Source organism: Tupaia chinensis, unplaced genomic scaffold, assembly GCF_000334495.1.
Source record: "Tupaia chinensis unplaced genomic scaffold, TupChi_1.0 Scaffold000078_1, whole genome shotgun sequence".
Taxonomy (NCBI): Eukaryota; Metazoa; Chordata; class Mammalia; order Scandentia; family Tupaiidae; genus Tupaia; species Tupaia belangeri.
Genome location: NW_006159539.1, coordinates 623,405 through 635,466, shown reverse-complemented (window position 1 = coordinate 635,466; position 12,062 = coordinate 623,405). Strand labels below are relative to the sequence as shown.

The window sequence follows — 12,062 nt, the reverse complement described above, 5'->3', positions numbered from 1 at the left end:
ACAAGGGCTGCAGCAGGACAACCCAGGACCGGCAGAAAGGCAAATCTCACAGGCAAGGTACAGAGCCGGTCTGGGTGGACTTGGTCGCCAAGAAGGAGTGTCCCAAAGCCAATTTTGTCATAGTGATACGTAGATGTCGATGTGTGAGTGGTAAATATTAAAGGTGTTATTTCTGTCATCTCTCTATAATCCTGTGTTCACCTAGAAGCATCTTCTTGAATTTGATTTGTCACGTTGCTCTCATTTGGAAATGTCAGTTGGGTTTCCATATCCACGTTGTCCAACGTGGCTTGTACTCCAAGGCCTCTTTCAGCTGTGCACCCTTCTTTTCCTGATTCCCAGGGTAGCCCCGTCACTGCCTCTAAGCAGATCTGTCTACTGAACTGCGGAGCAGACTTGCTTTCCTACTGCTCCGCCTTTCACCTGCCCTATCTCCCAGCCTCCAGTGGTCCTCCATCGCATGCATGCATTCATTCGTTCATGTTTGCATTCGGAATCTTTACTGAGCTCCTTCCATTGGAAATCAGGCTCGCAGGGCCAGCAGGTGGTGTGGTTAAGGTGCTGGAATCCCACATGGCTGACCGTGGTTCACGTCCCAGACCTGGCGACTTGCTTTCTCACTTTCCCCTTTTCTTGCTTGCTCGCTCACTCTCTTTCTCTCTGTCTCTTTGGTCAAATTTTAAAAAATAATAACAAAATTAAATAAAGATATAGTTAAAGATATATGTGTGTGTATGTGTGTATGTATGTATCAGGCTCTCTCTAGAGCTAGCAAGCAGTGTGGTGGATGAGGTGCTGGCTTCCCACTGGCTGACCATGATTCGAGCCCCAGACCTCGCAGCTTGAAGATCACGTCAAGCACGTGCGTGATACTCAGGATACCAGGAGGAGAAGGGATTGGGCATGGTCATCCCCCTGGGGAGTGATTTCTCACTTTTAGATGTCGATGTGTGAGTGGTAAATATTAAAGGTGTTATTTCTGTCATCTCTCTATAATCCTGTGTTCACCTAGAAGCATCTTCTTGAATTTGATTTGTCACGTTGCTCTCATTTGGAAATGTCAGTTGGGTTTCCATATCCACGTTGTCCAACGTGGCTTGTACTCCAAGGCCTCTTTCAGCTGTGCACCCTTCTTTTCCTGATTCCCAGGGTAGCCCCGTCACTGCCTCTAAGCAGATCTGTCTACTGAACTGCGGAGCAGACTTGCTTTCCTACTGCTCCGCCTTTCACCTGCCCTATCTCCCAGCCTCCAGTGGTCCTCCATCGCATGCATGCATTCATTCGTTCATGTTTGCATTCGGAATCTTTACTGAGCTCCTTCCATTGGAAATCAGGCTCGCAGGGCCAGCAGGTGGTGTGGTTAAGGTGCTGGAATCCCACATGGCTGACCGTGGTTCACGTCCCAGACCTGGCGACTTGCTTTCTCACTTTCCCCTTTTCTTGCTTGCTCGCTCACTCTCTTTCTCTCTGTCTCTTTGGTCAAATTTTAAAAAATAATAACAAAATTAAATAAAGATATAGTTAAAGATATATGTGTGTGTATGTGTGTATGTATGTATCAGGCTCTCTCTAGAGCTAGCAAGCAGTGTGGTGGATGAGGTGCTGGCTTCCCACTGGCTGACCATGATTCGAGCCCCAGACCTCGCAGCTTGAAGATCACGTCAAGCACGTGCGTGATACTCAGGATACCAGGAGGAGAAGGGATTGGGCATGGTCATCCCCCTGGGGAGTGATTTCTCACTATCCCTCTCACTGTCTGTCTGTCTCTGGTGAGCGCAAACACCCTATGATGTAAGAAGAGAAAAGGAAAACCTCACTCTCTCCTAGGCAGTGTATATGCAGCAGTAAGCAAGTAAAGATTCTATCTTCGTAGATCTTTGTTCTCTCCTAAAATTGTTCACCACACCCTTAGAAGTACTGCCTCGAGGCCCCCTTCTTCAGGACACAGCCACAGCCAAAGCAGCACCAAGTAGTGCCCACTGCCCTGCCGTGGCTTAGCCTCGCCGCCTCCCTCCCTCGAGCATCTAGCCTTCTCACGCCAGAACGCCGTGCTCACAGCCTTGGCATGTGTGTGCCACCCACCCTCCCACCCCGTCCTCCTCCAGGGTAAGAGCTGGCTCTGCTGCTCAGCGCCCACATGTGAGGAGTTCCCTTTAACTGCTGTTCACTGACCAGTTAATGTGGCCACAAGGGAACATACCGTATGTCGTGAGCATGCAAGTTCCAGCAGGTTTTGTAGTTTGGCATGGTCACATACTTGGGTTTTATTGGTATGCATTTTGTTTTTCAATGTAACCTTTTCTTATTCTTTCACATTTTTAGATGCAGCCCGACAGGCCGCTCACGAACATGAGGTAAGTAGCTTTCTGTCTGCGTGTCATCTCTACATTTATAATCCTGTCACTATTTGAGATGCCATTAGACCAGTACTGGCAGTGCATTGCCCGTCCCAGAATTCAGAGTGGTTCTTAGCTCCGATAGATATTTAGATCGTGTCTCTCCTTGAACTCCACCCCTAACCCCAACCTTTAACCATGGTCCAAGAACGTTTGGCTTTAAATGCAAAAGATGGCTGGAATTCAGAGTGAGGGGTAGAAGTGAGAGCCAGCTGACCTCAGCTCATTGTCACCAATGCCTTAGTTGACTGTCAGAAAGTTAGAGCATCCAGCGTTTGGATTCAGCGACAGTGTTGACAGTGTTGACGGGGCGTAAGTGACAGTATGTGGGATGCATTTCCTCTCTGACCAGCATGCATCTGTTTCCTTCCGCCACGTTGGGCTCTGTCCCACACATAGCACGGAGGTCTTGATCCCGTATGAGTAGGACGTGACCTGTGTGTGTTGCGCGGAGAGCTGTAAATCTGTGGAGCTGTGGTTGAGGTGTGGTTGTGAAAGGAAATAACATCTGTGGTCATCCCACCCTTTAAAACCTTTAATGACTCCGCATTGCTTACCAAACTCAGCAATCAGGGGCTTCTGTAATTAAGTCCCAGCTTCTTATTCCAAATACCTTCTCGTTCCAAATAACTCACATTTCCCTGTGGATTTCATGTTCTCGAAGACCTTCCTTCTCACTGTCCTGCAGGTGCCCTGTCTTTCTCTGCCTCCTGCCTGTGCTCACCTTATTCCCTTCAGAAGAGTTCTTTCTCACCCCGTCCTCCCATTTCTGCCTCTCGTAAGTTCTAGCCATCCTTCAAATCCTAATTCAAGTTCCATTTTCTCCTGCAAACTTTTCTTTGCTTCCTCCAGCTTCCTTTAACTTTCAAGGCTCTCTCTGCTTCGCTTATGCACTTAGCTGATCTGGCCTGGTGTGAGGTTACCGAGGTACTTGTATTAGTCACACTCTTGGACTGTCATCCTCTTTAAAGGCGTGCATGGTCTAGTTTCTGTCTTTGAATCCAACCCCATTCCACCTAGTGTGGTGCCCTTCCTGGAGGAAGTATCCCATAAATACTTGATTATTTTTGGAGAAGAACCCATTCAAAGTTGACTTGAACTGACAGTGGGAATATAAGCACAAAGGATTTTCAGTTGTTCTATTTTGTGTGTTCAGTTTTTTACTGAACCAAGGATATGATTTCTTCAGAAAGGAACTTATCTACTTTGAGGTTATAATTCTCGTGTCTGATTTGGTGCTGGTGCCTTTCAAAATATAAAGAAAAGGTTCAGATTCCCAAGTCAAATAGATGTATTATCATCCCTAAATTATAAAGTAAAAAGCATAGTAAATATTATCATTTTGTTCTCGTATAAATCCTATACAAATGTAATTATGAGTGACATTGCTGCTCTAACTAGAATGAAATGCTATGAATATTTTTATTTGAAAAGCTTTGTATGTATACTTTTGTGTTTTAAATCATACTTAAAGGACCAGCAGGTGGTGTGGAGGTTAAGGCGCTGGATCCCACATGGCCAACTGCACACAAGTCAAGCCCCAGACCTGGTGACTTCAAAATTACACTGGGGGAGCCAGCAGGTGGCATGGTGATTGAGGGTGCTGGATACTCCCACATGGCCAACCATGGTTCAAGTCCCGGACCTGGTGGCTTGCTTTCTTACTTTCTCTCTCTCTCACTCTGTCCTTCTCTCATGTGTGTGTGTGTGTGTGTGTGTGTGTGTGTATTTAAATAAATAAAATAATTATTTAAAAAGAAAATTACACTGGGTATATGTGTGTATATGCCCAAAATCCTGAGAGGAAAATGGAAGAGAAGTGATTCCAGTGTGGCCATCTCCTTTGGGGGATGATTTCTCACTTTCCTGCTCCCTATCTCTCTAGCAGGCACACGTGTCCTATCAAAAATACCTAAAAGGGGGGACCAGCAGTTAGCATAATGGCTTTGTCGCTGAACTCCCATGTAGCCGACTATGGTTCGAGTCCCGGACCTGGTGGCTTAAACTCATGCCAGGCGCGTGTTCATGTGTGCCCAAGATCCCAAGAGGAGAATGGAGGAGAAGGGATTGTGGTGTGGCGATCCCTCCTGGGGGGTGATTTCTTGCTTTTTGTCTCTGTCTTTCTGGTGAGTGCACATGCCCTGTAGCAAAAACCTCTACAAAAAAAAGAGATGGAATTTTTAAAAAAAGAAAATTATGCCAGGTACGTGTGTGTATGTGTGCCCAAAATCCCGAGAAGCAAAAAGGGAGTACAGAATGGCCATCTACTCTGAGGGGCGATTTTGCACTTTCCTTCTCTCTGTTTCTGGGAGCGCATGTGCTCTGTGGCAAAAATTCAAAACAAACAAAAAAATACAGCTAATTGACTGATGTTGCAAGCTTCCTGTGTTACCAGGCACTCACTTAATTACTTACTTTTTCTTCCTTCATGTATGTGCCTGTTTGCGCTGATACCATGAAATTTCTGTAAATCTTTTTTCCCTACTTGATAGCTTCTCTAACTTTAATGGTTACAAAAAGAGTTTGGACAATCATTTGAAATTTTAGGTCTTACATTTTTTTAATCAATTACTGATTTATTTCATCTCTATAGATTTTGCTGGCCAAATTATATGTGCATTTTTGTCTTCAGCAAAGTTGATAGCGTCAGAAAAGATGTAATAGATTTAGTCACTCATAGAAACTGCTGCTGCTGATTCGAGAAATGAAGCTTTTTATTAAAGACATTAATATGAAATAAATTCTGTCATTCGTATGATTTATGAGCAGGACTGGAGTCTCTGTGTGATCTCCTCATTTCAGAATTAGGCACACATATTAAACCAAACGAAAAACAGGAGTGGTAAGTGGAGAGCCAACAGTAATTTCTCAAAGTGTAAATGGTAAATTCTAAAAAAAAAAAAAAAAAAAAAAAATCTTGGTACGCCCACATTAAGATAAAGCTCTCTTAGTAAGGTTGTTTATCCAGTTAATGTCCCTGACTTGATCGTTTTTTATTTTTCATTGATTAATATCATGGATGTGATTACCAGGTAATTTCCGAACAATTGCCATATCAAATCATTGGCTTGAGAGTTTTAGAACTCTTTAGACACCATAATTTTCTTACATGTAGTGTCTTAGTGTTTTGGTTTTTGCTTTTTAAGTGTTTCGCCATAGGGCGCGTGTGCTCTCCAGAGACAGACAGAGATAGTGAGAGGGACAGTCAGTCCCAGGGAGGATGACCACGTTGCCCATACTTCTTCGTTCTCCTGGGATTTTGGGCGTACGCACACCCGGCGTAATTCTCAAGCCGCCAGGTCGGGACTCAGACTGTAGTGGGCTATGTGGGAGTCCAGCATCTCAACCACCACACCCCCTGCTGGCCCCACATGTACTCTTCTTAACATAATAGGATTTCAGGAAAATTCAAAAGCAGCCACAGGAGGCGTCATGGTGAGTTGGAATCCAGGTTTTGTTGGGGCACCTCCAGGTGGGTAAATGGCTTGAGCTGAAGTAGGAGTGAGATGGTGCAAGTGTCTTACAGAATGCCTGGAAGATCACCGCCCCTAAATGCATTTGGTCTCCCCTCACTCACCTTGAGAGAAGTAAAATGAGGCCTGCTATCGCTCAGCCTTCTAGCTCACCTTAGAATACTAGGACCTCCGCGAGCCCTTCCGCAGGCACCCGGTTTTGCCAATGAGGAAAGCGACTTGCCTAAGACAGGAACGATTCACCCAGAATTGCTTATTAGGTGAAGTTAGAGGCAGACATGTGATGGCAACCCAGGCCTTCCATGTCGTAATCGAAGGGCTGTCCTGAAGGCCACTCTGTGCGGCAGTGAGAGCCTTCCCCCAAAGTAAGAGGCACTGGAGAAAGGCCTGCCACTCAGAAATTCTGGCCCTCAGCCTGGGTCACAGCAGAGCAGGTTCAGTTCAAAAGGGCCTCTGTTCTCTTAACCTCCGCTCAGCGTACAGCGTGAAAGCCCGAATGAAGGGTGCGCCCGCTCCTCTCCAGTCACAAGCCAGCCCACTAGACCCAGTGTGACTCCCAAGAAAGCATCTACATCTCATGTGAGAACTAAGATAGAAACAATAATTTTGTTTCTCCTTTAATTTATGAGAAATGACAAAATGACACTCAGCCTGAACAAATTAGGCCCTTTCAATGAAGAGGTAATCAAATCCTTATGATTTTAATCCCTTGAGCGAGGCTGGGAGCAGCTTAAGTATAGCCGAGCCCCAGGAGGATCCTCTCCATGCCGAGAAATGTACTCAGTAATGGCAGAGCGCTGATGGTTCTTATTACGGCTCTTCCTTTAGCAGAATTTCCCTGTTGCCTTTCAGAGACTTAACATTTTCACTCAATTGCTTCAACGTCTCTTATGTTGTACTCTAAGAATCCGCACCAAGGGGCAGTATGTTCATGCACCTGCATGACGCTGTCCTCTGCCCTTACACAGTTCGCTTGGTCTGCACTGCTCTGGCAAAGAGGCGAGCAGAATTAGCAGTCCGCGGAGAGCCGGGGCCTCGGGGAGGGCTCTCCGTCCCACACTAACGGGAGCCACGCATCCCGCTCACCCATGTGCCTGGCAGGTACTGAGACTCCCGGCAGGTTACCAGGTCTCACGTATACCTGCGCGGTCGAGGAGACTGGCCAAGGTAGGGTGAGAGGGTCGTGAGACCCCCTCCTGAAGCTCTTGTGGACTGGTGCTTGAATCTGCCATGCCCCATCCACGTGGAGATGGCGAGTGCTGCACTTGCTGTTCTGCAACGACCCGGTGACAAAGTTAAAGCATGTGGCAGGCCACGAGTCGAGGGAAAGCCACCGCGGAATGCTCGAAGGTGCCTTCTGGAGCCAGCCTCTCCTGCCTGTATGTTAGTTCTGTCTGCAGTCCACGAAGGAGAGAGAGCTTTGCATGCTATCCTTGAGACTAAGTGGAAATTTCGTTAAATTTATTTAAGTTGTTTTGGGAAACTTTGGATTCTTTAGGAGGGGGAAGAGTAAAAATTAAGTGCTCTGAAATTTTCCTCAGGTGACTACATTGTTTTTTGGACTTCTGTCTAAATGTGGCTCAGTCCACTCCACTGGCGGGAGGCTTACGAGCCAGCGCCCTAACCAGGCAGACCCGACATCAAAGCAGGAGCGTGGCCCCCAGGCTTCCCTCGTGGCTGTTAGCTATCCCGCTTTTCTGCTGCACACCGAATCGTGTTTACGTTCAAAGATAAAACTCTCCTGTTGACAGAGTAGGAAAGACACATAGGGTCGCCAGCTTTCAGCATGTCTTTATAGGAATGATTTCTGAGTGTGTTGGCCACCGTTTCTCACGTCAGGGAGGTTTGGAATTCTCCGATTTCACGAGCGGTTTGCTCAGTCCTCAGCCCCTCCTGTTCTCTTTACCATCCGCTGGCCCGCGAGGGTTTGACCAGTGTGCCAACGCACCTCTAACTTATACTCACAATGCGTCCAACCTCACATTTTTGTAGAAATGGCAGCCAAATGGTGACTTAAGATATTGACTTTATTCTTAAGGGTCATCATGGAATATATTTTACAGAGATTGTGTGGCGTTCTGTTTTTAATGGCTGTTGGTGAATTAATTTAGCCTTCGTCCGTCTCTCTCACATAACCCTTTGCTTTCTCCCTTGTAGAGCCTGGTTATCTCTGACCTCTCGGTTTTGTGTGTTCGTTTTGCTGTATCTGAAGAAAGTCTAAGCTCCAGATCCAGGCTGCCCCTCATAAATAATGTGCCCGTGGAGTGCCATTCTTGCTGCTTCTGCTTGGCAGATCACTTCTAAGAGTACTCCTGCCACCCTGCAGGCTGGGTTGGGCAGCGCTGCTCCGAGGGCGTGGTCCGTGGCTCGCCAGTGCAAGTGACCGGAGCACCTTTCCTGGCTCCTGCCTCTCCCACTCACAGCTGCGCACTGATGCCAGTTTGGGGCACAGAGCTGAGACCCGGCTGCCGGCTTCTCTATTCGGGTCCTTCACAGGGACTTGTCTTGAGTTCCTCATCGCACGGCGTTCGCACCCGAGAGAACTGATCACTTAGCCTGCCTGGGCTTTCTGAAAGCTCCACCCCGATCACGTGACTGCATTCCCCTCGCACACTCATCTGGGCTGGTTCTTGCTCACCCCGTGTTTCTGTAAGGAAGACACGGCCATGCCTTGAGGTCCTGCTTGTTTGATTTAGCTTCTGTTTAAGAATGAACTGTTTGCTACTCTTTATTCACAGAAAGAAGCAGAGGTAAAGGAGCGGTCTGTCTTCGACATCCCCATATTTACGGAGGAGTTCCTGAACCACAGCAAAGGTGATTACCGGAGCATCCGTCCGTGTTCCCCAGGTCTTTGCCAAGGACGTTAGTTCTTAGGAGAAAGTCGCACTCCAGACCGGTGGGTCCCCTTGGGCCTGGTCTGGAAGGAGAACTGCAGTACAGGTGCTACACAGAGGCCAGCGGAGAAAAGCCAGGCCGTGTTGGCAAAGCTCCTCTGGCCTCTGGATCAAAGGAGATCAATTAAATCACTAACTCAGTCGCTTTCTGACCTCGGCCCCTTATACAAATAAAGCTGACATGGGCATCCGAAGTAGAAGGGACGAGCAGAGCTGACCCCCTGCAGTAAGATGGTCACTCGGCGCTGTGCTTGGCCAGTCTCCCAGGATCCCCCTGGGAAACCCCTCTGGCTTCTCATTGCAGTTTTAGAAAAACCAAACAACAACAAAACAAAAAATACCGGGAATTGCAACTGTTGTTGCAGACTTATTGTACAGAATGTGACCAGCTTTAAGAGTTAAAATGGCTCTGGGGAGGCCACTTTTATTGCTGAAATTGCTATCTAGAATGCCATAATGAGAACAGGGAGAGGTGGGGTAGCTAATTAGAGACGGCGAAGCACAACTTGCTTCAAAGACTTGTTGGGATTCCTCCGAGACTCTTTGCACAGCGTGGTGCTGCATGTGTGCGGTGGGGTGTCTCCTCAGCTCGGGAGGCAGAGCTCCGTCAGCTCCGCAAATCCAACATGGAGTTTGAGGAGAGGAACGCAGCCCTGCAGAAGCACGTGGAGAGCATGCGCACAGCAGTGGAGAAGCTGGAGGTGGACGTGATCCAGGAGCGGAGCCGCAACACGGTCTTACAGCAGCACCTGGACTGGGAGCCCCTGCGGCAGGTGCTGACGAGCAGCTTCGCCAGCATGCCCTTGCCCGGTAAGGCCGTCCTGCCCGAGTGTGTGCAGCGGGGCGGGGGTGTGTGTGTGTGTGTGTGTGTGTGTGTGTGTGTGCACTCTCTGTTGGTATTGGTGTCGGAAGGCTGGGCTTTCCACGGGGGCAGGGGAGGGAATCAGTAACAAGGTTTTCTTGCCCTCGAATTTTCTGGGTCAGCAGTGGAATGTCGGTATTGGCTAAAATCATCCAAAATGCCCGCGTCTCTGGCCATTTCTATTTTGGTCCACTTGCATTTCAGTTACCGTCCATGACGTTAAACCTAACGCAACATCCAGGGCAGTGGGAACTGAGTCATAAACCCTGCTGCGTGCACTTCCTCATGTATGCTTGCTCCGTGTTTGTTTCTGTGCTAATGGGAAGCAGGAGAAAACAGGCACTGTGTATACACTTTCCTTTGGAGGCCAGGCAGGGCAGAGAAGGGCAGAGAGCCGGGCGTGTGTGCCCTCAGAACACCCACGTGGTGTCCCCCCACGTAGCCGCGTAGCACGTGGAGGGGATACGGGCTCATCTCATCTCTTTGAGATCTAAAAGTTCCTTCTCTAAAATTAGAGTCGTATCTGTGGAGCAGGCCACATTAGACTCCTGATTTCTTTGGCTGTGGATTCACGTACCCGTTCATGGGTGGACTGAACGGGGAGGATTTTCTTACTGTCTCTCCTCATGTCACTTCAGGAAGTGGAGAGACACCCACGGTGGACACCATCGACTCGTACATGAACAGGCTGCACAGTATTATCTTAGCTAATCCCCAGGACAATGAGAACTTCATAGCTACCGTTCGAGAAGTGGTGAACCGGCTTGACCGTTAGGCACCGGTGAGTGCTCACTGAGAGGACGCGGACCTGCTAGCCTAGCAGCGGGACTAAGGTATCAGCGGACCCTGTCGATAGTGTCGCGCCCTGGCATTGCGCAGAGCGAAGCAGGCGGAGACTCGGTTAAAGATGCTGCTGCCTGGTGGCTAGTGTAGTAAAGAACAGCACGCAACGGGGTCGAGACTTGTTCTCATACAGTGGCTCTTCAACAAGTTCGTGGAAAACGCACGACTGAATGTCAAAAATTTTGTGTCAAAATAAACTCATACTTTTTTTTCCCTTCAATTTACCAGAGGGCTCATACAGTCACTTAAAGAGAGAAAGAGCATGAGAAAGTGAGAAAGCACCCTCCCTCCGCGGGGCTGGCCACACCACAATCTCTCCCCCCTTTCTCTTTCCTTTTGGGATTTTGGGCATACACCGTACACGCCCGGTGTGTGTCTCAGGCCTCTGGTCCAGCGCTCCAACCGCACGGCTGGCCATGAAGGACCCAGCCACCTTCACCACCACGCTGCAGGCTGGCCCACGACTCATACTTTTCATTCCATTTTAAGCATGAACTTTTTGAATTCCCTTTGTGCATGCCTCAGGGTGGTCTCACGGACAGCACATGGCTTTTGTGGATTAGACTTAGTTTTGTCACTTACTACTGATACTCTCAGGCTTTAGCCTCCCAGAGGATTTTGAAGAATGAGTGAGAAGGTCAGAGGAAATCTCCCAGGACTGTGTTCACGGTGCAGTATCGGTTACGTGTTGATCGTCTGTCCCTGGAAGACAGTGACGGTCACGTATAAATGGCCAGTGAGGTGCTGGGCGGGCACTTGTGTCTGCCTGGGTGAGGAGGAAGCTCGTCGTCCCTCCTCCGTGGCAGAGTGGCGGCCGCAGGGGACTGTCGATGTGGACCTACTGAGCAGTGAAACAGTTAATGCCCTGGTTTAATAGATTAAAACAGAAACTCTAAATAAGCCAAAAAGAGAGGAAAGAGAAAATCAACTTTAAAAAAATAAATTACCAGTGGTATGTGGTACATTCTTTTGAGAGGAGAAAAAAATGCAATTCTAAATGGGATCTTCCCACGCAAACTTTTTGGTGCTAATGGTCAGTCATCAGATATTGCTTAAACGCAGTGGTGTTTGTTCACTCAAATTCCTAGAAATAGAAGGCCCTGTTAGTGTCCTGTCCCACACAAGGGGCAATCCTGGGGTGTCGTTTATATTGTTGCATACCTCAGACCTATAAACTGCGTGGAAATCTTCGGATGGGATGGTACGGTAAGGTGGCCATCGGTGGATGCTAAGTTACAGTCAGCCACAGAATATGCTGCTTAGACTGGCTGGCCATGCGTGTGACTGTCCTGCAGGTGTGTAAGCGCGCATGTATGTATATAACTCACGCGAGTTGCTTTGGACTTTGGACAACAAGTATAAGAATAAATAAAAATCCATGATCCTTGGCTCATGGGGCAGCGTGGGCTGGCAGAGTCAGCAGCAGAAGTCCCGACCCTTGTCGGTCACGCCCTTGGATGGTGACCATATGAGGCACTTGGTCACGCTTTAGCTCCCTGCGCTCTGGTGGGGAAAGGATCGCCAGCCTTCTGGTGAGTAGCCAGATGGAACAGGCCGTCCTTCTAAGAGGCGGCCAGACTCCCTGCAGAGGCAA

General features: G+C 48.3%; 1 protein-coding gene across 1 annotated transcript in view; it reads left to right on the top strand.

Moving 5' to 3' along the window:
* Positions 1 to 12,062, top strand: part of HMG20A (high mobility group 20A) — a gene marked incomplete in the record, with an annotated part of 49,012 nt that overhangs the window by 34,186 nt on the left and 2,764 nt on the right. Inside the window, 5 exon segments of the mRNA XM_014584986.2 lie at positions 20 to 57; positions 2,323 to 2,354; positions 8,608 to 8,683; positions 9,352 to 9,573; positions 10,264 to 10,406. Coding sequence (XP_014440472.1) covers positions 20 to 57; positions 2,323 to 2,354; positions 8,608 to 8,683; positions 9,352 to 9,573; positions 10,264 to 10,400 — 505 coding nt within the window.